Source organism: Chiloscyllium plagiosum, chromosome 1, assembly GCF_004010195.1.
Source record: "Chiloscyllium plagiosum isolate BGI_BamShark_2017 chromosome 1, ASM401019v2, whole genome shotgun sequence".
Classification (NCBI taxonomy): domain Eukaryota; kingdom Metazoa; phylum Chordata; class Chondrichthyes; order Orectolobiformes; family Hemiscylliidae; genus Chiloscyllium; species Chiloscyllium plagiosum.
The window spans coordinates 8,624,250-8,650,867 of record NC_057710.1 but is presented as its reverse complement, the minus strand read 5'-3'; the positions used below and the strand labels follow the sequence as shown (position 1 = coordinate 8,650,867).

Below are 26,618 nucleotides of genomic sequence, written 5' to 3'. Positions count from 1 at the left end.
GAAGTCACACAGCCCTCCGAGTGAGGAAAAAAAGCCCCATCTCCATTCTAAAATGACATGCCCTAATTTAATAATTTCCCATAGTTTTGGACTCACCCAAAAGAAGAAACATCTTTGAATGTGTGCACTTTGTCAAGACCACTCAATCTTATACACTACAATTAAGTCATCACCAACTCCCCCCCGCCCCCACAACCATTTATTTAAACCAGAGTGAAAGTAAGCCTAATCTCTCTGACCTTGCCTGAAAAGACAGCCCAATCGTTCAAGATATCAATCTAATATACCTCTCCTGAACAGCCTTCCATGCAATTATATTCTTCTTTAAATAAGATGACCAAACTGCACAGAGTATTCAGATGTGGTCTTACCAATACCCTATGCAACTGAAGAGTCACATCCCTACTTTTATTCTAGATAAAGACCAGCCTTAACTGGAAATCAAAAATGTATGTTTTATGTTCTTGCTTAGTTTGCATTCCCACCCATGTCTCCATGGTTTCCGCAGAATGATGGACAGGTTTGCACAATTCAACCCACAAAGTATCAACAAATTTCCCTGCCCACCATTCAATCGAAAGGAAATCAGACTTATGCAGAAACTATAAACCAATGATCTCTATCTTTAGCCGTTTAACTCCTTGGGTGACTTGACAAGTTTTGTCAAGTTTCGAAAAAGAACCTCTGGGATATTTTCCCGTATAAATTCAATCAATATAATTGTTAACCCTAACAGATCCATTACCAACATCATAAAGTGAGCACAGCCATAGAGCAGAGATTTTCAATTCTGTGCTGGGAACCATGACTTGTGATTCCTATCATAAGATCAGAAGAAATAAGAGCGGTTTAGACGGTACTCCCAACCCCCACTGAGCTTCTTATGCCCTTCAATTGCTGATCTACTTGTGGCTTTAACTCTATTTTCCAAACAGAAACCCCTCACCCCTCCAATCATTCAATTCCCTGATAAACAAAAGTATGTTGAAGTCAGCCTTGAATATATACAATGATCCGATCTCTACTACTGCCTGGGAAGAGAATTCCGAAGAGTAACATTCTTTTAAGAGAAGAAATTTCTCAATAACTCCAACTGTAATGAAAGAAACTACTGCAACTTAGTTCTAGATTCTCCCATAAGCAGAAGCATCTTTTCAATTTCTACCCTGTCAAACCCCCTCAGAATGTTTCAATAAGATTACCCCTCATTCTACTAAACTCCAATGACTATAAGCCTAACCTGCTTCATTTTTCCTCTTAACACAACTCCTTCATCCTTTGACTCATTCTAGTGAACTTTCTCTGAACTGCATGGAATGCAGATATAGCTCACCTCATAGTGGTGTATTAATGTGTCTGCAGCCCTTGTTTTTCAAGTTGGTAAAGGTCCTGGATTTGGAAGCTCTTGTCAAAGGAGCCTTGGTGAGATGCTACAGTGCGTGATACAGAGGGTGCATTCTGTTGCCACTGTATGTCAGTGTAAAGAGTGCCAATGTTGAAGGTGGTGCATGGGTAGCAGTCAAGTAGATCACTTTGTCCTGGACAACACTTGCTCGACAATCTGGAGTGTGCTAAGATTTACACAATCAATTTAAAATAATAATGCAGAATACAATGTGGCTCAATAATGCTTGTTAGATTATGATTTTTAGGTTATGTTTTCTGTTTTTAGGTCAATAAAATAGATGTCATTAACACTGCTATCAAGCTTCTTGAGCATTGGTAGAGCTGCAAGTAGACAGTATTCCATCACACGCCTGACTTGTAGCTGTAGATGGTGGTAAAGGCCACTGGAGAGATATGTGTTATATATTTGTTTATTTCTTTTGTTGCTGGTTCCTTTATTCATTTATGGTTTTTAGCTATTTATAGATGCTTATATCTTTGGTCTAGATTCTGATCACTGGTAACTCCCTGGATGACGATAGTTGGGGATTCAGTGATGGTACTGTCATTGAATATCAAAAGGCCATGGTTAGATTCTGTCTCTTGTTGGAGATGATCAGCACCTGACATTTGTATAGCATGAATGTTACTTGTCATTTATCAGTCCAGGGAGAAAGTGAGGACTGCAGATGCTGGGGATCAGAGTCGAGAGTGTGTTGATATCTTCCCTGCAATCCCAACCCCTTCCATTTATCTCTCACCCCCGACCTACAAGCCTCATTCCTGATGAAGGGCTTATGTCCAAAACATCGATACTCCTGCTCCTCAGATGCCACCTGACATGCTGTGCTTTCCCAGCAACATACTCTCAACTCATCAGTCCAATCCTGGGTATCTTCCAGGTCTTGTTGCATTTGGGCATGGGCTGCTTCAGTATCTGAGAAGTCATGAATGGTGGTAAACATTGTGCAATCATCAACAACCATCCCACTTCTGATCGTTATAGTGGAGGGAAGGTCATTGATGAAGTAGGTGAAGATGGTTGGTCCTAGGACATTGAGGAAATCCTGCAGAGATGTCCTGGGTTTGGTTTGATTGACTTCCAACGAACACACCATTCTCCTTTGTGCCAGGTATGACTCCAACCAGTGGAATGTTTACCCTCCAATTCCATTGTGTCCAGTTTTACTAGAACTCCTTGATGCATCACTTAATCAAATGCAACCTTGATATCTGCACAGTGACACTCACCTTGCCTCTGGACTTCAGCTCTTCTGTCCATGGTTGGAGAAAAGAGGCTGCAATGAGATCAGGACCTCAGTGGCCTTGACATTTTCAAAATGCAAGTGCTGCTTGATAGCAGTGTTAATGACATCTATTTTATTAACCTATAAAACATAATACATAACCTAAAAAACATAATCTACCAAGCATTATTGAGTCACATTGTATTTTGCATTATTATTTTAAATTGATTGTGTAAATCTTAGCACACTCCAGATTGTCGAGCAAGTGTTGTCCAGTCATGAAATCATAATCAACAAACTGACCTACAGCTTGGTGTTGGGATTATGGATGGTGCACAAGTGTGGAGGTCAAAAGCATGAAATTGCAGCCCAAGACACTTCTGGTCTTCACCCAACCCACATATCAGAATTTGGTTTCTTTTTTTTTTACTTATTAGTAAAATATAAACCATTGCATTGCACATCATTACAGTGAATAATGCAAAGCCTGTGCTTGACAATAAAATGCTGTGACAAGAGATTATATTTTTAAAAATAGCTAACAATATTAATTCAATGTGCTTGAAATAAGAGATGAACAATAAAGTGATGGTGGTTATTCCTATGTTTTAGATATCTATAATTACAGAAGGGTATTTTTGTCAAAGTAATTCATGACAGGATTGTAATTAAACAAAAAAAATTATAATTAAGGTCACAGTCGTTTACTAAGTAGGATGCTGAGCTTGTTGGAATGGAAAGGATTGTTGAGTAGGCATCCGCAGAGCATCCAATACTGTTTATAATTCATGCAACTAAACACATAATGAAACTAAATATAAATAAATATCAGTCTCATTATGGAGATGAGACCAATATTGAGATGGGGAGAAATGGAACAGAGGGGTAACTAAATATTTGATAAATCATGTAATTGTAGAGCACAGAAACAGGCTGTTCAGCCTGGCTCTTTGGAAAAATATTCTGGATCAGTGGTGCTGGAAGAGCACAGCAATTCAGGCAGCATCCGAAGACAGGCAAAATCGACGTTTCGGGCAAAAGCCCTTCCTTTTTACCTCTTTTGAAAAATAGTCCGATTAACTCAAGTCCACAGCCCTCTGCAAGCTTTCTCCTTCAACTGTTCACCCAATGTGAAAGGTTCCACTCCCACCATCATTTCAGGTATTGCATTCCTGATCAAAAACCATTTGAGGAAAATAAATTCTCATCTCTCCTCTAATTCTTTTGCAAATATTTTAAGTCTATGTCCTTTCTTTCCCAATTGTCATCACTTTAACAATATCTCCCCTTAACCTTCACTGGTCTCATCAGAATAATGTAGCAATTCTGCATAAGTGAAGTTCTGCATCCCTGGTGCATTCACAACATCCTCTCCTTCATCCTCAGCAAGGTTTTGACAACCTGATGTTATGGAGCAATAAAGAAAAGCTCTTTAAGCATAATAAAGAGGGGGCTGACGTGCAAAACTGATAAATGCAGTTCTGTCAAAAAAACATTCTCATTATGTATACAAAGTGACTTGGTGGAGGGAGATCCAGAAAGGGAGTAATTGTTGGCTCATCACTTTCGATGTCTGGATAAATTTTGTGAATTAAAAAAATAACAAAGCAGAACACAAAGGTAAGGAAATCAGAATAGTGTGAATCGTTGACTGTCATGATGAAGTTTTACAAGATACTTTGTTTCTACCTAACAGAACAGAGACTTTGTGCAGAGTGGGTGAACAAGGTTAATTCAAATTAGGAAAGGTAAATGAAAAGCTTACCTCCTGTTTGAAAATAAAAGGGGCCACTTGCTGAACAACACAAAATTAATCTCACTGTCCTTCTGCCAATCCCGTGCCCTCCTCAAACACTTCAAGTATCTATCCCTACGCGAAAGTCAAGACTGCAGTTGCTGGAGATTAGAGTCGAGAGTGTGGTGCTGGAAAAGCACGGCAGGTCAAGCAGCATCCGAGCAGGAGAGACGCCGTTTCGGGCTAAAGGCTGTGCTTTTCCAGCACCACACTCTGGGCATGTGTCCATCCCTGTGAATGAAACTGTCCAAGAATGAATCAGGAAAGTTGGCTTAACATGAATTAGTGATGACGTTTCAAATGGGTTGAGCTTCTTGACTCTAGGAATGTAATAAATAACTAAATTGACCAAATAGAGGGACATTGGAGCTATTGCTGGAAAATCTGAAGTAAGATTGTTTACAAAATTGCCGTAAAAAAATCGCAGGAATTACTTTTGTTCTGGCCAAGATTATCTTCCAAAGGTAGCAGAGAATATACTTGGTTTTTTCGATTAGAACATTCCCGTTGCTGGTGAATTGACTTTGGCACCTCCTGCACAGAAAGAAAGATGTCTCTTATTGAGATCGGCATGACTGGTGTATGTTTTATCAAACTCGAAAGGACCTGCAGCTAAGTCGCTGCGTTTAAAGACAGAATCCCTTGGAAATGTTATTGCCTTAGGCAGAGCCGTGCAACGGGTGTCTGAGATCTGCGGGAATGCACGAAATGAACAGCCTACAATGTTTAACCAGGCGAATACATTTTAATAATACAATATGCTCTGGTACCACACTGCCATAACATAATCGTGAAATCATACAATGGACTATCAAATGTAATATGATAAAGAATATTAGAATTCAAAAATGGTATCATCAAATCGTTTAATACATCTCAGCTTATGTTTTACATGCAATGCAATAATATAAATTAGGCACAGGCAATAAATATAAATCAGGAGGGCAATAAATGCCAGCGATGCCATAACTGAATAAAAATAACAGACGTTAAAGATTCCAAACACTAGTGCAATTTAGACAGTTAAACGACAAAACTAAATGACAAGGAGATAACATAATACAAAGAATTGCTATCAACGGTAATTCTTATTAATAAAGCGCAGTTAAAATTTAAAAAAAAGCTTTCGCCAGTATTATCAAAGTTTGACATTCAGGACAAAAGCTACAAAATGCATCTTAAAGAGGGAAGAGAGGAATGAGGAATCTAGGAAGGACCCAGGCAGCCGGGGGAGCTAATCAGTTCAGAGAGGCTGCAAATAACACAAACCTTGTGTATATTTAAGGCTGAAATAGATAGATCTTTATCAATAAAGAAATCAAGGGTTAAGAGGAGGTATGGTTAATGAGTTTGCAGATGACACTAAATAGGTGCTGTAGTGATGAAGATGATCTCAGAGTACAACTAGACCTTGATCAGGGCCAATGGGCAAGGCAGTGTCACATTGAGTTTAATTTAGCTAAATCTGAGGTGCTGCATTTTGGAAAGGCAAATCAGGGCAGGACTTATACACTTACTGGTAAGGTCCTGGAGAGTGTTGTCAAGCAAAGAGACCTAGGGGTGCAGGTTCATAGTACTTTGAGAGTGAGCTGAGGAAGGGTCACTGGACCCAAAACATTAACTCCGGTTTCTCTGCTGAGCCTTTCCAACAATTTCTGTTTTTATCATTGAAAGTAGAGTGGTGGGTGGACGGGGTGGTAAAGAGGGCGTTTGCTGTGCTTGCTTTCATTGGTCGGTGCATTGAGTACAGGAGTTGGGACGACATGTTGTGGCTCTACAGGACATCGGTGAGGGCACTTTTGGAATACTGCGGGCAATTCTACTCACCTTTCTATAAGCAGGATGTTGTTAAACTTGAGAGGGTGCAGAAAAGATTTACAAGTATGTTCCCAGGACTGGAGAGTTTGAGCTATAGGGAGAGGCTGGATAGACTGCAGCTATTTTCCCTGGAGCCCAGAGATTGAGGTTTGGCGCTTATGTAGGTTTATAAAATCATGACGGGCATGGATAAGGTGAATAGCCGACACCTTTTGTCCTAGTGTAGGGGAGTCCAAAACTAGAGGGCATTGGTTTAAGGTGAGAAGGGAAAGATTTTAAAAGGACCTGAGCGGTGTGTGGAACGAGTTTCCAGAGGAAGTGTCGGAGGCTGGTACAATTGCAGCATTTAAAAGGCATCTGGATGGGTAAATAAATAGGAAGGGTTTAGAGTGATGTGGATCAAAAGCTGTAGTAGATCAGGTTGGGATGTCTGTTCCAAGTTGGAGCTGTGTGTTATTTCCATGTTGTATGACTGCATGACTCTTAAGGCTCTGTAAGATCAGCCAAGGTCCAACTGAATGGCGGAGCTGGCTCAAAGACCCTCCTCCTGTTCCTGTTTCTTATGGTCTTGTAAAGACAGACGTCTGCAAGGGTTGTGGGGCTGGGGGATATCACGGAGATGAGGGCAGGGCAACAAGGAGACATGGTGATGTGGAGCGGGGGTTTGGGGCTAGGGATGGGTGGGAGGGTGGTGGTATATTTCAATCAGGATTGGAGCTTGAAAAGGTGGAAGGGACTTTTGAAATCAGGAGTCAATGGAAGGCGACCAAGGTTGGTGAGGCAAGATCGGACCTGAGGCGGTGGAAAATGGATGCCATTCTGGAGTTGTAATATCAGTCTAGAAATTAATCATAAAAATGGCAGCGGTGAGGGTTTCATCAGCTGGCGAGCTGATCAGAACAGTGCCGAATGCTGTGTTATAATAAAAACCGAAAGAGCTGCGGATGTGGGAAATCAGAAACGAAGTCAGAGATTGCTGGAAAAGTTCAGTAGGTCAGGTAGCATCTGTGGAGGGAAGTCAAACTTAACGTTTAGGGTCCAGTGATCCCTCCTTAGAACACTGTAGAGTTCTGAAGAAAGGTAATCCCACCCAAAACGTTAACTCTGATTTCTCTCCGCAGATGCTGCCAGACCTGCTGAGCTTTTTCCAGCAATTTCTGTTTGTGCAATGTATTAGAATTTTTTTTTAAAACGAAATATTTTTCACTCCAATCTAACTCCCGTTGAGATTTGTTTAGATTTCGTTATTTCCCCTGTTTTTTTTATTTTAAATTGATACAGATCCTGTCTCGATTCACTGCTGTGCCTTTATTCGTTTGCTGATGGGTTTTTTTTTTGGGGGGGGGGAGGTAATTGGTGTTGCTGTTCGAGAGACGCGTAATCTTTAAGATGTCCTCATCCTCAGTCTGGCCATCCTGGCAATTGTCTTTCTGCGTTCGTTCGGTCTCCTATTCGGCCAGAGAGTCGACTGTCCGTGGGGTCTGTGTGAAATGGGTCGCTGTACTGGACACTAGTGCAATCCTCGCTTTTATAATGACGGGGGGTGGGGGGGAGTTTCCAATCCCCTGCTAAATGTGCAATCCACGGACTCGGCGTGTCGGTTCCATTCTGCCTTCAATTAACGTGTGGCGCCTTTTAAATTGGTTCAGCGACTAAACGGGAATCTCCATGCAGCAAGGAGATGTCAGGAAGCGTTTTAATTATTCGTGGGGAGATTGCATTAAATGTAATTTAATAAGGATCGTGTTCTAAACAGATCATCAGGCTTAAACGCGCCGTTTGTGCCAGTTGGAGGGAGATTCTGATTTTGTCTCATTCAAGAATCTCATTTGGGTCTGCTCTCGCGTCCGGGAATGGGACAGGGCCGAGCTCAGGATGGATCCGGGGGAAAAAGTGTTTTCTCCCAGTCGGCAGCATTTCAACATGGGCCCAGGGACTTGGGCGTTTGACCCCAGGCACTGCTCTGTTGAGCTGCCCAGCCGAGTGTCAGCAGCGGAGAATGGGTTAGCGGGAAGACTGGGGAGTGGGAACGGGCTGTCAAGGAGCCTGGTTCAAAAATGGACACAGAAGCCCGATTAATCGGTGAGGGTGGGAACACGAGAGAAAAGAAAGTGAGGGGGGAAACGCAGAACAAAAAGACTCCGAATCTGACAAGACAGGAGCGAGAAAACGAATAGGGACAGAGAGGGGACGGTAAAGGGGGCACATGCCGTTTTATTAAATTCCATTGCCCCCTCATTCACTCACTTCTGTCTATTAACGTTCGCATCAATTGCTATTAGATGTGACTCTGATCCATCCGTTTATTTGTACATCCATCTCTTTCACAGAGAGAACAACGAATTTAAAACCCTCACTGTCTTCAGGCCGGTCTGTTCCTCTCAGGATCAAATTCACACGAAATTCCAAAATATCCCCTCGTTCGCCCGTCATCCCGCGGCATTCTGAGCGCAGTCTATTTATTCCCTTCGTGTGAAGGTGGGTCCGGGGGAAGCGGATAAACTGGCAACTGTGGGTTCAGTCATGTTGGTTCTAACGAGCAACGCAGCCCCTGAATCCGAGCGGTAATAATGAGCGTTGAGGAATTTAACAAAAAGGCAAGTCAACACCGGGGATAATTGCAGTTTGTGCCATAAATCGCACTAACGTGGAACGAATTTAGCCGTCCGTTTAACAATCTTGTTTCGATTTGCTCTGAGTTAGCACAAAAAGGCTGGGAAGAAACAGATGATTGAATTTACATTAAACACAAACCATTCGATAATTGCCCCAATATTGTACAATAACAGGAAAATGGGGAAAATAATGAAGCCTGTTTAATATTTCCATTTTTAAACAAAAAGTGATATAATTATAAATGGAATTAAACGCTCTTTTTTTTATTTCCTGGAGGGCACTTTAACCTGAAATGGATTCTAGTGTGATTTGTAAATAATTTTCTTAAATTCTTCTACTTACAAGCTGAGCAAAACATATGAGTTGACATTTCAGTGGAGAGTGGTGAGTCGAACTTGGAAAGAGCTGGTGTCTATTAACAGTCGAATTTACAAGCCAATTGTATTTGAAGGATGTTAGAACTGTTATAACAGAACCGAAAGTTTCAGCTTTTCAAGAGGATTGCTCTGAATCAAGTTCAAACATTTCCGCATCCTTAAATGTACATAAAGTAACCATTGGAAGATTTTTAAAAATACTTCCTTGTGCATGATCAAGACATCTCTGGATTGGGTTAGATTGGTTACAGGCCCTTTTTCAATCTGAAGGGATAGCTCATTCAGCGCAGTGACCATTCAGAATCAGACATCGCTTTTGTCCCTTTCTGGCCCTGTACTAATAGCTAACGAGGGCGAAGCGCGGATATTGCACCCGCGCCAATAAGCCACATTGGCTCGAATTCAAACACACGAGAACGATGTTCCTGATGCCCTCTCGACCAACCCCTATCACCGCGCCCCGAAATCTCAGCATACAAACGCATCAAATCTGAACATTTTGAGGTGTCAGGGTCGGGGATTACTTACAGAAACGGCCGACTGAGAGAACGGGGCAAGGGGTAATTTTCAAAATTGCTGAGGGAGTGTGTGTGGGGAGGGGGGGGGGGATTGCAGGATAAATGTCTGGCGGAATTAGTGGGAAAAGGAGCAAGAGAGGAGTTCAATCGGGCGCCACTTCCAAAGTAGCTAGCACTAACGTGGCCGGCTGAATGGCCTACACATTGTGTGTTGTGTGAAATGGTAAAAAAAAGGAGAGGGAGTAAAAAAAAAGCCGGGCTGTAATTCATAAAGAGAGCATCAGTAAATTATGACATAGTGGCATTGTGTTAAATGTAGCTGATCTTATTAATATCTACTGCCTCCCGCGCAGGTAGCGGTAATGAAAAGCGTCACTCTTGGTAATACATCAGCAAAGCCGAACGGGAAAAAAAAATCCTATTTATACAAAGTCTTCAAATAAAGCATCGCTCGATCTTTCAGGGACTCCCCAGGCCGCGTCACGTTTAATGAACGACTTTTGAATCCACTTATTTGTTACAGAAGCAAACAGAATATTATATTTTTTGTAAAAGCGGCCGTGGCACTATTTGCAATAATATCACCACACTTTCTATTAATTACGGGCTTCTACAGTTCCTGGTTTTAACCTTTTTGAAAAGTACAATTCGGGGGAAAACCTATCAGAAAGATTCCCATACATCAGATTATAAATAATGAATATTCTTATGAGTTGAACGTTGTTCATTTCTGAACATATAGTGTAAAATGTGCAAAATCTAATAACCACCATTGATTTAATTTGTCATGCAAAGTATGGGAAAGGGACAATTCTAGCACGAACGAATTAATTATCAAAATAACAAATTAATTGACGATAATTTTCAGGCAGCAATTTTTTTTAGCTCTGGACTAGATTAAATTTCAAACTGGTATCATTACCTCGTTTCTGATCACTGTCCGTTTTCTGAGTTGGATTGTGGTAAAAATGAGAGGAAAGTGGCATCCATTTGATTGAAAAGAAACACACACAATAGGAATATTTCTCAGTGGTGCTCCGAATAAAAATAAACTAAAAGCACAAAAATTCGTGACAGACTACAAGGGGAAAATGACATGGGTTAAATTCTCCTAATCTCACCGTATTTTTAAAAATATATAACTATTTTAAAGTCCTATAATATAGGTGGAGAGGCACTTAGCAGGGCATATCTGCAATTGGTGTAAATTGCATTATGAATATTGTTTTATTAAAACATATAAAATATTTCGATTTAAATTTTCATTTTGAAACTTCCTTGCAAATAGAATTAATGAAATTTAAGACAATTCGATAATTACCGCTCTCGGATTTTGATTTTGTAAAAAAATGCAGAGATTATAAAACTACATACGCAAGGATTCAGCCGCCCCTGCTTATCATTCTTTGATAATTAACAGCTTGATGATGTGTTTATAACATAATTATCAGCTCTATGATATGTAAAGACATCAGTAATAGGTTTAAATTCGCATTGATGGGAATAATTCCCAAATTGAGAGAGCAAAACGAGATGCGACACACAGACTGAATTACCCGCCCCCAGAACAAAAATAAGGAATGCGAATTAGGTGAATACTTACCAGACATTCTGAGAAGGTAGAAAAACGGATTACAGTACCGTAATCGTGTTTGCATTTTTAACACAATTGTTTGGGGGGGGGGGGGGGGGGTTGTTTTGCATTCGAAATAGTTACCAGAATAGTTCAGAATTCCAGGTCATGTGAAGCCTTGAGGCAGCTCGCTCCATCTGAGGAACTAAATAATTTAAACCCAATTTGCTAACGTTGCATTAGGCCGTGCATTGTCTCTGAAAATATTAAAGCGAAGTAGGAGGAGGGGGATGCGATGGGAAGAAGTGCATGACTAACGAATTCAGGAAGTTGTTTGAGCATTTGCTGATGAGATTTCCCATCTATGCATTTTGTTAACACTAATTGTTTATTTTCCTTCTCTTCCAGCCGAAAGGATATTTAGGAGGCCGGGAGGACGGCGGTTTTTGTTTTTTTTCTCGAGTCTTTGTTGCAAATTGTATCTTTCCCCGTTTGCTAAGTGACCTCCTCCACCCTCCAGCTCCTGGCAAGAGGTGGACGCGCGTGCCGAGAGGCTCACGTCAATCAAACGGCGGTCGTCCAATGGAAATAGAGATCTTCAGAAAGGGACGGTGTTCTCCCGGTTTCTGAATGGGGAGCCGCCGAATGTTGACGTCACCCACGGGAGACTCCGAAAGCGATCGGCTCAGCTATCTGTCCGTCAGAGTGCGGTTTTAGCCAATGGCCGTGCGGGAATTGGTGGGAGGGCGGGACGAAGGTCGCCGGTGTCCGAACTGTCAATCAGGGGCGCAGGAGACCAATGAGAGACGAAGACCCCAGGATTCTCGACGCACGGGCACAGCTCCCTGCAGAAAGTCGGATTTAACTCGGCAGAGAGGAAATGTGCTCTTAATTGTTTATTTTATATACATATGAAAATAATTATATACACATATCATTTTTATTTTGTTTATTAATTAACCCAAATCAGGAGGAGGCGGGAGGAAGAAAGAAAACAAATAATCCAGAGCGTTGGACCGTGTGGATTTTTCCTTTTTGAGCTTATTTTGACATTGTCTCATTTGCAAAAAAATACAAAACATTTGTTGGGGGGGTGCACAGAGATAGAGAGCGAGGGAGAGTGTGCATTAGCAAATACCAACACATTGGAGAATTGCGACTGAAATAGCGTTTAAAAAAAAACATGGATCATGCTGCAATTGAGCAAACGCACTCACAACATGAGCCCATAAACTTTGGAATTGATCAGATCCTGAACAATTCGGAGCCAGGGAGTTGCATGCACCCGAACCGAGTTGCTGAGTCGGATTACCAGATCGCAGCCAGCGTGTACAACTCCCAGCCTGATGGCTACAGTAATGCTTACAATAACGCCTGCAGTATGGCCGGATTGCCGGGATCCTATAATGTTAACATGTCTATGAATATGAATGTAAGTATGAATATGAATCTTAATATGAACAGCGGGGCCGGGGTGATCCGAGTGCCCGCGCACAGACCTATACCTCCTCCACCTCTGTCGGCCGGGATGCCAACTGTGCCCTGTCTCCCCAGCATGGGCAACATGGCAAACTTATCTAATTTAACTTTCCCCTGGATGGAGAGCAGCAAGCGATTTGCCAAAGACAGATTAACAGGTGAGGTGTTGCATTCCGTGTGGGTGTTGGGTGAATGAATGATATAACCTGTATTTCAGTTTCTTGTTTTTATAACAAAGTGTCGTTGTTATTTCAAGAAATGTGCAGAGTTGGAGCAACCGGTGAGTTCTTCCTGGTACAAGCACAACGGGCCGAGTGGTCTCCCGGCCTGTTCTCATCAATAACTCTATGAAATGTAGCAGTGGGGGAGGAGATGGAGAGAGACCCCGTAACCGAATGATGAGGAATATTTAACAAAGCAGCAAAACATCCGAAGTGGGATAGAGACAGGGAGATGGAGGTCTAGGTGAGAGGGAGCTGAAAATCAAAATAAGTGTTACATGGAAAGCGAAAGATTATTTAAAAAGGCCTGAGATTTGAATCTTGAATGGAGTAGTGTTGATTGGATGAAAATTGCAGAAAGTGGTTGTTTTAAGCAAAAGAAACTCGATCGAAATTAATCATGCGATGGAAAATTCGTTCCTTCTGAAATTTAATGAAAATAAACAACATTTTGATCAAAACAAGGGCGCATTGTCCATCCCATGCTGGAGTGGGGCCGCTGGTTTTATTTTCTCCCTGAGGAATTATAAGGGATGTTTCGGATAATGTGTTTCAATATTGAGTTGGGCCCTATTCAGTTTTTAACTCTCTCCATAGAAATACACACTAACATCCCAAAGTCAGAATTATGGCTATAATATATATATATATTCTAGCATTTAGGAATGTGCTTGGTAGATCGTTAATCCTATATTTAACAGTATCTGTCTCCAAAGTGCATGCATCTTTTAAAACGCTGGCTGTGAATTTATCAATCGGGTTTCCCCAGGAGTCAGACTGTGACTTGAACAGTACTTATTAAACCTTTCCAGCTGCCTTACTTGTCTAATAGATCACAGTGTCTTACGGGATATCAAAACGTGATTTTGCTTCGAACCAAGGCTCCATTTGTCTCTGTGGAAGGCCCCCCTTCATGATGTGGTGTCGAGGCCCGCTGACCGTAATGTGAGCAGCCTCAGTTATCGTGCCTCTGACCCCCGTTCATTGAACGTTGTCAGGTTTTATTGGTTCCGGTCGGACTGTTACACATCCGCCAGTTTTCCCTCAGTCTCTCGGTGCTTCTGTCGAGTTGCTGGTTACCCTCCTCTGTACAAATGCTGAACCTTCAAAGGTTTCTCCCTCAAATAGCATAACTCGTATCCAGTCTATTGTTGCTCTCAGTAAAAAAAATAATCAAATTAACAGATATTCGCTCCAATAATAAGTAGGAAATACGTTTGAAATGTTTGAATGCAAAACTTGTCGTTCAGGGAACTGGGCATCAATTTCTTCAATATAATTTGAACCTACACTTTCATGAAATTTATACTTTGAATATGAACAACTTGTTTCCAAATGCACATACACACATACACAGATACAAATAAATGGCCCCAGGTTGTTGTTTAGTCTTACCTATTCTAATTACTGCTCCTCGGATGCTGCCTGAACTGCTGTGCTTTTCCAGCACCATTCTAATCTAGACCCTGCCTATACTAATCTCGATCATTTGAAAATACAAGCCACTTTAAGGTAACACCGCGGACGCTGGAAACCTGAAACATACACAGAAATTGTTGAAGGAACTCAACAAATCTGGCAGTATCTGTGGAGAGTTGAATCTTTCAAACCCTTCGTCAGTTCCTCCAACAAATTCTGCTCTTTTGTTTTGTTCTCGTCTCATTTTAAATTAGAAGAAGCCTATTTTAAAAAAAAATATGCTGTTTTTTTTTTGGGGGGGGCGGGGGGGTGCTAAATGGATCTGTCATCCGCTCATTGTTTCAAAATGAAAGCGCGGAGTTGAAATTAACGACCGAAACGTTGAATTTCTCCGCCGACTGAGAAATCCCAGTGGCTTGTTGCAAAACCAAAAGAAACGAATCCGGGGTAGCACAAAGAGCTGCGGATGCTGGGAATCTGAAACATAAACAGAAATTACTGGAGGAACTCAGCAGGTCTGGCAGTATCTGTGGACAGTCTGAAGTTAACTGAGTTGCTCTCTCTCTCTCTCTTTGCAGATGCTGAGTTTGTCCAGCGTTCTCTGTGTTTGTTTCAAATGCCCGAGGTAATCGGTCATCATTCCTGGCGGTTATTGAAGGGGCATTTTAGATGTGGTGATGAGAAGGTGGACTATAGCGGATGAATAGGACTTCCATAACCACCCCCCCCCCCCCCCCCCCCACTTCTGTGTTTTCCCCAAATGGATTTCTGTTTCTCGTCCTGTGGGCTGCAGCGCCGGCTCCAGGGATTCCAATTCCAAGTCATTTTGCAAATCCATAAACTTTCCTGCACTCAGACAGCATCAGTGTAATAACCTGCCGCTTCCAATACTATATCCGCGTCCGTGTCCATGCTGTCAGGATAACAAAATATATTCAGAATGATTCCGGTGAACGGTACTCCAGTGAATTTCTTTGCAAGCGACGGTTTTAATCAAAATTGGTGACATTGGAAATCTCCAGGATGCAAGAGGGACATTTTTTTTGTGTCTGATCTTGGAAATATGTCGAGCCCCTGGCTTCAGAAAAGCAGATCAGAGCAATTTTGGTTGTTGTTTTTAAAGGATAGCTCTGGAGATGTGGGTGTCGCTGGCTGGCCAGTATGGTCCGAGTGAGGAGGTGATGGTGGTGAGCTGCCTTCTTCATCCTTGGCAGTACTGGAGGTGATGGCCCAGAGGCATGATGGGTGAGCTGTTAATCCAGAGACACAGGCAGTGTTAGGGGGACCCGGGTTGGTATTCCCACCACCGCAGACGGCGGAATTTGAATGACCCCCCCCCCCCCCCAGAAAATATTAAAAAACCGTGGATTCGTATAGCGTCCATGAATCTATGCCATTCTTGTGTGGCCTACATTTAACTCCCGCGGTGACTCCTACCTGCCTTCTGGGCAATGTACACTGGACTCGACAGAGACCCCAGCATCTTGTGCGTGAATTTTTAAATAACGCCCTGGCTACAAGGAAATTACGGGGAGTTTTGCTTCAATTGTTCCCCCCCCCCCCCCCCCAGAGTCTCCAGATTTAAAAGCTTCTGCACGGACATCTCAGAGGGAGCTGTTTGATTTATCCTGGAAATAGTAAGTCGCGAAGATTTGAACTCAATGTCCAGCTGCCGCTTGAGGTGGAAAGGGGGGGGGGGGGGGATGCCAGGAGTTTATTGCAGAACTAGCAAGGGCAGTGGTCCTTCCTCCCGGTCAATGTCTCGCCCTCCCAGAACAGTCATTAGCCATCAGCTGGCGTCGCGGGATCATTCTGAATTGGCGGTCCGACTTTCCTCCCCGTGGCAAGAAATGCAAAACCGTTTGCTGAGGAGCAAAAGGCTCTGGGGGGGTCTCCTCTAACCCCCTCAGCCCGAACCGTCCCCGCTCTATCACCCCAGTCGCTTATATAGACAGGGGAAATTATAGCACAGCGACAGTAAGAGAGAGAGAGAGAGACGGCAATATTAGTGGGGAATCGAGAAGGGAAAATTGGATGAAAACGAAATTTACAAAAACGAAATGGAAAGGATAATGAGCGACTTGATGAAGTAAGCGGGGAGAATGGAGCTTGGATGTAAGGAAGAAACGAAAATAAAGATTAGTTGTAATGAATGGAGTTAATTGCGATTAGTGGAAATAAATCTTGTTATTGTAACTATCCCCGCCTTTAACTTTTCTAAAGGATGTTTCCGGCCCGGCTTTCCTCGGGATCACCGTTTCGAATCCGGGACTAGGCACACACTTTCTAACACAGTGTCTCTCACACATCGTTCAGTCAAGTCTGGGACTCTTCCCGTCTGTTTTAGTTTTACTGCGATGGACAAAGCAGATTTGGGCGTCCGGAGACAGCCGGCAACCTGGCTATTTTTAAAATATCGATTCCCACACGCAGAGTGGAAATGAATTTGTCGACGACGGATCATTTCTGAACGATATTTCGGAGCTCTTCCTCCGCGAGCTAGGAGCTAGGCCTGTGGGAAACTGGATGTGGAGGTGCTGCTGTTGGACTGGGGTGGACAAGGTCAGAGGTCACACGACACCAGGTTATAGTCCAACAGGTTTGTTTGAAATCACAAGCTTTCGCAAGCGTGTGATTTCAAACAAATCTGTTGGACTAAAACCTGGCCCCGTGTGACTTTTGATCTTGTTGGAAACATGACCTTTATTTACAATTTTACAAGCTTCAGAGGGCGTTCAGATTAACAAAAACAAAATATAAACAACTTGGTCAAAGATATTACCACACACCTGGAGAGCAGGCAGGCCTTGAGGTCAGGTCACCTGACTCAGAGGAAGGGACACCACCACTGCACCTTACGAGCCCCTCAGAGTGTTTCTGCAGGGAGGAGATATTTAATTAATATCTCTTCTCCCCCCCCCAGCACTGCATTTTTATTTCTGTTCAGGCAATCGCCCAACTCCCTATTGAAAGCGTCTATTGAATCTGCTTCCTCAGACAATTCATTCCAGATCATAAATTCATCGCATAATGTAAATTCTCCTGATCGCTCCTCTTTATTTGCCTAATTATTTTAAGCCCGTGTCCTCAAGGGACATTTATAACAAGTCCCCGCTTTTGCGCACTATCCAACCTTTTCCTCATGTCGAGTAGCTGCCTCTATGATTCACCTGCAACTCACTGTCCACTCTCCCAGCCTGATGGAAGTCAGCTATCCTCCACCTCGCGCGAGAATCTTATTGAATTTCACTTGTGAAACAAGCAGTTTTTATTTTCTTTTCCAAGTTTCTTTTCATTCTTTCAAGGAATGTCGAGGTCACTGTCAAGGCCAGCATTTTTGCTCGTCCATAACTGCCTTTGAAGGGAATAATTTGCTAGGTTAGTACCGAGTTAACTGCATTGCTGTGGGTCACACGTAAAGTCATAGAGGTATGCAGCACGGAAACAGACCCTTCGGCCCAACCTGTCCATGCTGCCCAGTTTTCACAATTTAAACTAATCCAATCTGCCTGCGTTTAGTCCATAACCCTCCATACCTATCCCATCCACGTACCCGTCTAAATGTTTCTTAAATGACAAAATTGTATTCACTTCCACCACTACCTGACCAGATAGCCTACCTAGTCCCATTTGCCAGCATTTAGCCCATATCCCTCTAAACCCTTCCTATTTATATACCCATCCAGATGCCTTTTACATGTTGTAATTGTACCAGCCTCCACCACTTCCTCTGGCAGCTCATTCCATACACGCACCACCCTCTGTGTGAAAAAAGTTGTCCTTACTCCCTTTTAAATCTTTCCTCTCTTACCAGAAACGTATGCCTTCCAGTTTTGAACTCCCCTACACTGGGAAAAATACCTTGTCTGTTTATCCTATCCATGCCCCTCATGATTTTATAAACCTCTATAAGTTCACTTCAGTATCTGACGCTCCAGGGAAAACAACCCCAGCCTGTTCAGCCTCTGCCCATCACTCAAACCATGGCAACAACCTTGTAAATCATTTATGCACCCTTTCTTGTTCAACAACATCCTTCCTTTAGCCATGTAGGCCATACCCTGTAAGGAGGGCAAATTTCCTGACCTCAAGGATGTTAGTAAAATATACAAGTTTGTTTTACAATCGATGATGATTTAATGGCCAGCAATGAGCCTTCAATTAATTGAATTCCAACCAGGATCACTGGGTCCCCATTCCCCCACCTACCCACACTTTATCTCTCATACCTTATAAATGAGGGTCGCTTAGATCATTTTCGGCTGGACGCCTGATGGATGATGCCACAGGTTTAATTCCTACAGTTGCCAAGGTTACCATGAAGGGGTCTCAACCTTGCCTGAGGTGTGGTGACCCTCAGGTTGAAGCACCACCAGTAGTCACTCTCTCACGAGAGACCATCCAATGGTTTGTTAGCACCACAATGCCTTTATTACTTTTATCCTAAAAGCATTGCTGCATCTAAAACTTTTCAAGCATCAATGCCACGGTTCCGGGCTCAAACAATCGAGTGAAGGAGGTAAACGAGGCCAACTCATTATTCAGGTTAGGATTAGGGAGAGACTGTACTGAGTACCACATGTTTACTTTTGGAGCCCTAGCCATGTTCAAACAGGCTAGAAGAGATGAGAGGAAAGTTCAGGGTCCAGGTGGCTAGGAGCTAGAATGGGCTGCCTGATGTGATGGGCGAAAGAGTTTCGAAGAAGTATCAAAAGGAGACTGGAAAGGAAAAGCAGAACAGAAGTCCCTGAACGATAGGGTTAGAGCAGGAGAACAAACAATCCAGTCCTTCTTGACTTGATTGACTTGAAACAGAGAGTGGGGGAGTGGGTTGTAGGTGTTGGGAAGAATCGTGCTCTGTATTCCAGCTGAGTAGCCTGGAGCTTTGGTTGATTGACTAGTGGATAGAGTCATAGAGATGTACAGCACAGAAACAGACCCTTCAGTCCAACCCGTCCATGCCGACCAGTTATCCCAACCCAATCTAGTCCCATCTGCCAGCAACCGGCCCATATCCCTCCAAACCACAGAAGCCTCCAGCATGGAAACAGGCCCTTCGGCCCAACCTGCCCATGCTGCCCAGTCTTCACAATTTAAACTGATCCCATCTTCCTGCGTTTAGTCCCGCCATACCTATCCTGTCCATGTACCTGTCTAAATGTTTCTTAAATGACCAAATTGTACTCGCTTCCACCACTACCTCTGGCAGCCCATTGCAGACACCACCCTTTGTGTGAAAAAAAACTCCCCCTGGATTCATTTGTATCCCTCCCTTATCACCTTAAACCTACTTTTGTGTAGCATTTACAGCAGGGGCGCAGTTGGTATCTCTCTTTTTTTTCTTTTGGGTGTTGGGTTCAGAAAGTTTTGCTTGCAGAGCCGCAACGGGGACTGAGTTCCGTGCTGGAGTTGAAGTGCAGGACTGGTCCATTGCTGGCAGTGCTACCTTCTCCTCAAGGGTTTCCTGAACAGCGTGCTGACCTGGGTACAGTTAAAAATCTTAGGGAACTGTCTGAATAACTCCGTGGGCAACGGGGGGAGGGGAGGCAAAAATTATCTCGCAATGAATTAAAACAAATATTCAGGCCATTGTTACCTGTGTCAGTTTCTATCAGTTTATGTCAGTTTATTGTGTGCATTAGATGTGCCAGTGTTTCCCACAAGGCTAAAGTGAGCACTGCAGATGCTGGAGATCAGAATCGAGTTTAGAGTGGTGCTGGGAAAACACAGCAGGTCAGGCAGCATCCGAAGAGCAGGAACCCTTCATCAGGCTCATTCCTGATGAAGGGCTTTTGCCCGAAACGTCGATTTTCCTGCTCCTCGGATGCTGCCTGACCTGCTGTGCTTTCCCAGCACCACTCTAATCTGGACAGTGTTTCCCCACAATACAACAGCGACTAAAGATCAGCAGCACTCTCCTGGCGGCCTCGCGCACTGGGACGTCCTCTAGAGGCGCTACGTGAATGCAAGTCTGCATCTCTGCAAAGAGGAATTGTACAATCCTCGTAGGAAGCAGATTCTCGTTTTCAGATGTACACGGAAGAACCAGCAGTCCCTATTTATACCACAGGCGGTTACAATCAGATTTTTTTTTACCCCTTGCCCTCTGACTGCTGCCCTGACTCAGTCGAAAGTAACCCCAGATACAGAGTGTGTATTCCAAACTGTTCCAAACCTACCACCATTAGCTTGGAAGTAAACATACATGTTTGCAAATCAACATTGTCAGAGATGTGATCACGCACTTGTAGAACAGGTGGGACTCGAGCCTGGGCCTCCTAGCTCATGGATAGGGGCACTACCACTGCACCACTCGACACCAGGTGTATTAAGCTCAAATAATGTTCATTACTGTCCGAGGAGGGGTCATTCGACCTGAAATGTTAACGCTGATTTCTCTCCACAGACGCTGCCAGTCCTGCTGAGCTTTTCCAGCAATTTCTGCTCTTGGTTCCGACATTACAGCATCCGCAGTGCTTTCGGTTTTGGCCCTTCATTACTTAGTGGCCAAAACAGTGAAACTGCAGGTGCTGAAAATCTCAAACCAAAAGCAGAGAATACCAGAGAAACTCAGCAGAGTTAGAATCCCTGGAGAGACAAAGCAACGTCAACCTTGCTTTCTCTCTCCACAGGTGCTGTCAGACCTGCAGAGTTTCTCCAGATATAAATTAGACTGGAGTGGACAATGGAGCAACGCACCGAAAGCTAATGATTTCAAATAAATGGCACGGTGGCACAGTGGTTAGCACTGCTGCCTCACAGCGCCAGAGACCCGGGTTCAATTCCTGCTTCAGGCGACTGACTGTGTGGAGTTTGCACATTCTCCCCGTGTCTGCGTGGGTTTCCTCCGGGTGCTCCGGTTTCCTCCCACAGTCCAAAGATGTGCAGGTCAGGTGGATTGGCCATGCTAAATTGCCCGTAGTGTTAGGTAAGGGGTAAGTGTAGGGGTATGGGTGGGTTGCGCTTCGGCGGGTCAGTGTGGACTTGTTGGGCCGAAGGGCCTGTTTCCACGCTGTAATGTAATCTAATCTAATCTAAAATAAATATGTTGGACCAGATATTAATTGCGTCTTAGGTAAACCTGCTACAAATATACAATATGACCCATTGATTTCTAAACATAAAGTAAGTTCTCCACTGTACACGATTGTCCTATATGTCTAACTTGAATATAAAAAAAAGTCACACGATAACCATTATTTTTAAACTCAGATATAGCCTTACTACATTTTAACGCAACGTGAGTTCCGATCGATTCGTAGACAACCATATACTTAGAAATCATTATTGAAAAGAGCGAGTCCGTGTCTGTGCCTGGGTGTAGATGTTTCTGGATCTATACATATTAGGTTCAAACCCAGGAATCCTTCCCTAATAAATTACACCAAGCAGTGTCAAGCGCTGTATGTAGGTAGGGCGGATTCCCCTATTGACTTCCCACGTTCTATGGACCATACCACTGGTCTGCGCTCACGTCAGCTCAGTTATCGACCTCCTTCTCCGACACTATCAGGATGGCGGAGAGTTTATTTAACAATCAGTTTTGCGCCGTCTGTCACAAAATTGTCTCATCCCGTCACCGATCCCTACATGTCAACGATATTAAACACCACAAAAAGCATAGTTAAGTAAACTAGAAACATCTGACCGGGCGCGGTTGCTTTTTTTTTAGAAAACACTTAGCGTTTGGGAAATGATACAACATATTAGCCCATTAGCTTAAAATAAAGACAAGCCTATCGCTTTTGTGAACTAACACTCAGATGGTGTTCGCTTCTCCTTCTGGTAACCCAATACATGAACCAACCCGGAGTATTACATACAATCAAACCACTAACTACAGCAGAATTAGGCAGATCACTCCCTGACTTACTGTATATTTATTTACTCCTTCTCCTGCCCTCGAACACATTTTCTGCTCCAAATGATCAGGGCAATGGGCAGGAAATGATTTGGTCTCCTTACTTGAGAAAGGATGTACTGGCACTGGAGGGGGTACAGAGGAGGGTCACTGGGCTGATTCTGGAGATGAGGAGAGATTGTGAAGTCTGGGTCTACATTCATTGGAATTTAGAAGCATGGGTGGGGGGGGGGGGGGCATAAGAAACATATAAAATTATGAAGGAAATCAATAGGATAGAAGGAGGGAGGCTATTTCCACTGTAGGTGAAACTAAAACTAGGGGGCAGTGCCAAAGTAAGGGGGGAGCAGATTTGGGACTGAGCTGAGGAGGAACTTCTTCACCTGATGGGTTGTGAATCTGTGGAATTTCCTGCCCAGTGAAGCAGTTGAGGTGACCTCGGTGAATGTTTTTAAGGCAATGATAGACAGATTTCTGAAGAGTGAAAGAATTAAAGGTTATGGTGAGCAGGGAGATAAGTGGAGCTGAGGCCACAAAAAGATCAGCTATATTAATTGGGCCAGAAGACCCTCTCCTGCTCCTATTTCTTACATTCTTATGAAAGCACATCACCACACATCGGGTGATAGATATTTGGAAAGCTCTTTCATAAAGGACAGTGGATACCGGATCAGTTATTCATTTTAAATCTGAGACAGATTCATTTTTGTTAAGGTGTTAAGGGATATGGGCCAAAGGCAGGTATTAGGTCACAGGTCAGCCATGACCTGACTGAATGTCAGAGCTGCAGAGGCAATGGGCTGGACTAGCCTTATATAAATACAGTGGCTAAAAGGGCAGGTCAGAGGCTAGGAATTCAGCAGCAGGTAACTCACCTCCTGACACCCCAATGCCTGTCCACCACTGACAAAGCACAAGTCAGACGTGTGATGAAATATTCCTCATTTACCTAGATGAATATAATAACATTTAAGAAGCTTGATACCATCCAGGACAAAGCAGCCAATTGATTGGCACTGCATCCACAATAATTAACTTCTTCACTGCCAAAACTCAGCAGTAGCAGTGTATAACATTTATAAGATGGAGGTATTCACCAAGGCACCTGAGACAACACGTTCCAAAGCCACAACCACTTCCATCCAGAAGGACAAGGGCAGCAGATACATGGGAACACCACCAACTGCAAGTTCCCCTCCAAGCCATTCACCATCCTGACTTAGAAACCAGAGAAAGGGTGGAGGGGAATTCAACCCACTTTGTCCATGCCAATCCAAAGACACCGTTCTAATCCCATTTTTCTGCACACAGCCCATAGCCCTCCAGTGTATAGCACTTACGGTGCAGATCCAGGTAGCTTTTAAAGGAGTTTAGGGTTTCTGTCTCCACCATCAGATTTGACAACAAATTCAAGACACCGACCACCCTCTGCATAAAAGGAAACATTCTCATGTCCCCTCTGCCACTTCTGCTTAGACTCAATCTGTGACCTCTGGGTTTTCAACTCTCCGCCAAAGGAAACAAGCTCCTTCTGTCTATTCTATCTCTACCCATCACAATTTTGTGTCCATCAATCATGTCCCCTCCCCCACCACAGCCTTCTCTATTCCAAGGAAAACAACCTCTCCGAACTCTCCACAAAGCTACAATTCTCCAGTCCAGGTAACATCATAGCAAACCTTCTGTGCCCCCTCTCCAGACCAATTATATCCATCCTGTACCTGATGGCAGAGGCAGTGGTGTTGTGGCTGCTGCAGCGTGTGGGGTCTCAGGGCACCTGAGTGTTCACAGACTGAGGGATGGACTTTGTGGCTTTTTGTTATGGCGATGAAAACTCATGGCAAAGGCAGAGTGTAATCTGGACATTGTCTTTTCTTTTGGCTGTTTCTTTTATTTCTGCTTCTATTTTTAATCCTGTCTTTTATATACTAATAAGCTACTGAAGAATAGTGACTTTGTAGACTTTACTCTGCACTCCAGTATCCCTGTACCCAGGTACGTGTGATGATTAAAAAAACTAAATCTAAATCAAAATCTAATGTGGTGAACAGAACTGCACGTAATACTCCAGTTGTGGCCTCACTAGTGTCTTATACGGTTTCATCATTATCTCCCCACTTTTATATTCTATATGTCTGCTAATGAAGCAGAGCATTCCATCTGCCTTCTTTACAGACTTATCTACCTGTACTGCTTTCCTTAGGGGTCTGTACACTTGACAAGAAGATTTCTCACTTCATCTACCCCTTTCAGTATATTCCTGATTATTGTGTAGTCCCTTTTACTGTTTGACCTCCATAAATAGAGTGAACATCAACTGTACCTTTCTGCCCACTCCACCAACCCATCTATATTGTTTAGGAGCTTATAACTATCTTCCATGCTATCCACAATATGGCAAATTCCTGTGTTGTCTGCAAATTTCTCATTGTGCCCCCTACATTCAAATCTGAATAGTTAATCTCTAAAACAAACAGAAGGGGTCCCAACACTGAGCCCTGCAGAACACCATGTGAAACAGCATTCCAGTCTCAAGGACAGCCATCGACCTTTACCCTTTGTTTCCCGTCACTAAGCCAACTTTAGATTCAACTCGACACATTACCCTGTATCCCATGAGCTTTTACTTTTTAACCAGTCTGCCATTTGGGACCTTGTTAAATTCCTTACTAAAATCCATGTAGACAACATCCACTGCACTACCCTCATCAATTCTCCTTGTCATTTCCTCAAAGAATTCAATCAAGTTTGTAAGGCATGGCCTTTTCTTAACAAAGCCATGTTGACTATCCTTGGCCAGTCCAAGCCTTTCTAAGTGACAGTTTATTCGATCTCTCACAATTGATTCTGCCGATTTGACCACCATCGAAGTAAGACTAACTGTTCTATAATTGTTTGGCATTTTCTTTGTACTGTTTTAAAACAATGGGACCACATTTGTATTTTAGATTAGAGTGGTGCTGGAAAAGCACAGCAGGTCAGGCAGCATCCGAGGAGCAGGAAAATCGATGTTTCGGGTAAAAGCCCTTCCTGATGAAGGTTTCCAGCATCTGCAGTCCTTGTTTTTACCACATTTGTATTCCTCCAGTCACCAATGTTCAGTGAAGATTAGAAAATAATCCTCAGGGCATCTGCTATTTCCTCCATGACCTCGTTCAACTCTCAGGGAACAATCCATCTGGCCGTGTTGACTTATCTACTTCCAAGCATTCCAAATCTTCTAACATTTCCTCTCTTATTATGATTATTTTGTCCAATATTTCACTCTGCTCCTCTTAGATTAATACAACATCATCATTTCTTTCCTTTTTGAATGCAGAGAAGAAAAAAGTCATTTAAAATTCATTCTATTTCCTTTGCTTCTTCACTTAAGTTCCCTTCTTCATAGCTGACTGGTCCCACCTTTTCCTTAACTATCCTTTTGCTCTTTAGCTACTTGAAGATATATCAGCGTTCCATCACTGTGGCTGGGTCAAAATCCTGAAACTCTCCCGAATGCACTGTAGGTCTATCTATAGTACATGGACTGTAGCAGTTCAAGAAGGCAGCTCACCACCACCTTCCCAGAGGCAACCAGGGATATGCAATTAATGCTGGCCCAGCCAGTGAGACCCACGTCCCCTGCATTTTTAAAACAATAGCCAGAGCCCACAAAGGATCATTGATACTGAAAACCACAAATGCTGGACATCACAATGGGTCAAGCAGCAGCCATGGAGAGAGAGTAACCTAATATTTGGTCTAGATGACTTTTCATCAGAGAATCTGGATGACTCTTTATCACTGTGATCTCCAGCATTTGTTGTTTTCAGTACAGATTCCAGCATCTGCACTAATTTGCTCCTACAAGGATCACTGATATCTCTCCTTTGGAGAAAGACAAGTATTTACAGGGATTGAGAGACACACTCAGTCCAGTATGAGGCGAGATGAAGAGGCAGAGCTCCACGACAACAGCCAGAACAGAGACTGAACCATTTTGTTGGTGTCATATTCAATTACATTAGGCCACCCAGCCAACTGTGTGAACTGAGCTCCCACACAAGTGCTTTAACCTTTCTAACTCAATAGTGAAATGAGAGAAGCTGATGTATTTGATCTCCACCACAAATGCTGCCCCCTCTCCAAACCTTAATCAGACCATTCATATTCTCAGTATCACTTATGATCCTGAAATGAGTTTTCAAATATCTATCTGGCCACCTATTTCCACCTGCATACCCATCCAGATGTCTTTTAAATGTTGTAATTGTACCAGCCTCCACCACTTCCTTTTGCAGCTCATTCCATTCACACACCATCCTTTGA

General features: G+C 43.2%; 1 protein-coding gene and 1 long non-coding RNA gene across 3 annotated transcripts in view; one reads left to right on the top strand and one right to left on the bottom strand.

Moving 5' to 3' along the window:
• Window positions 1-7,586: 7,586 nt before the first annotated feature.
• LOC122551486 lies at window positions 7,587-11,444 on the bottom strand. The gene is made up of 2 exons (XR_006312116.1): window positions 11,361-11,444; window positions 7,587-8,959 (listed from the first exon to the last, which is right to left on the bottom strand). It is a non-coding gene; the product is annotated as an uncharacterized LOC122551486 (long non-coding RNA).
• tlx2 (T cell leukemia homeobox 2) overlaps window positions 9,712-26,618 on the top strand; it is a 78,692-nt gene continuing 61,785 nt past the window's right edge. The window contains exons 1-2 of one of the 2 annotated variants that reach the window (XM_043693369.1): window positions 9,712-9,799; window positions 11,739-12,967. In XM_043693369.1, the coding sequence (XP_043549304.1) occupies window positions 12,514-12,967 (454 nt within the window). In that variant the 5' untranslated portion in view covers window positions 9,712-9,799; window positions 11,739-12,513. Of the gene's footprint in view, window positions 9,800-11,445; window positions 12,968-26,618 lie in introns of those variants that run through there. The other variant, XM_043693278.1, reaches the window with a different exon arrangement.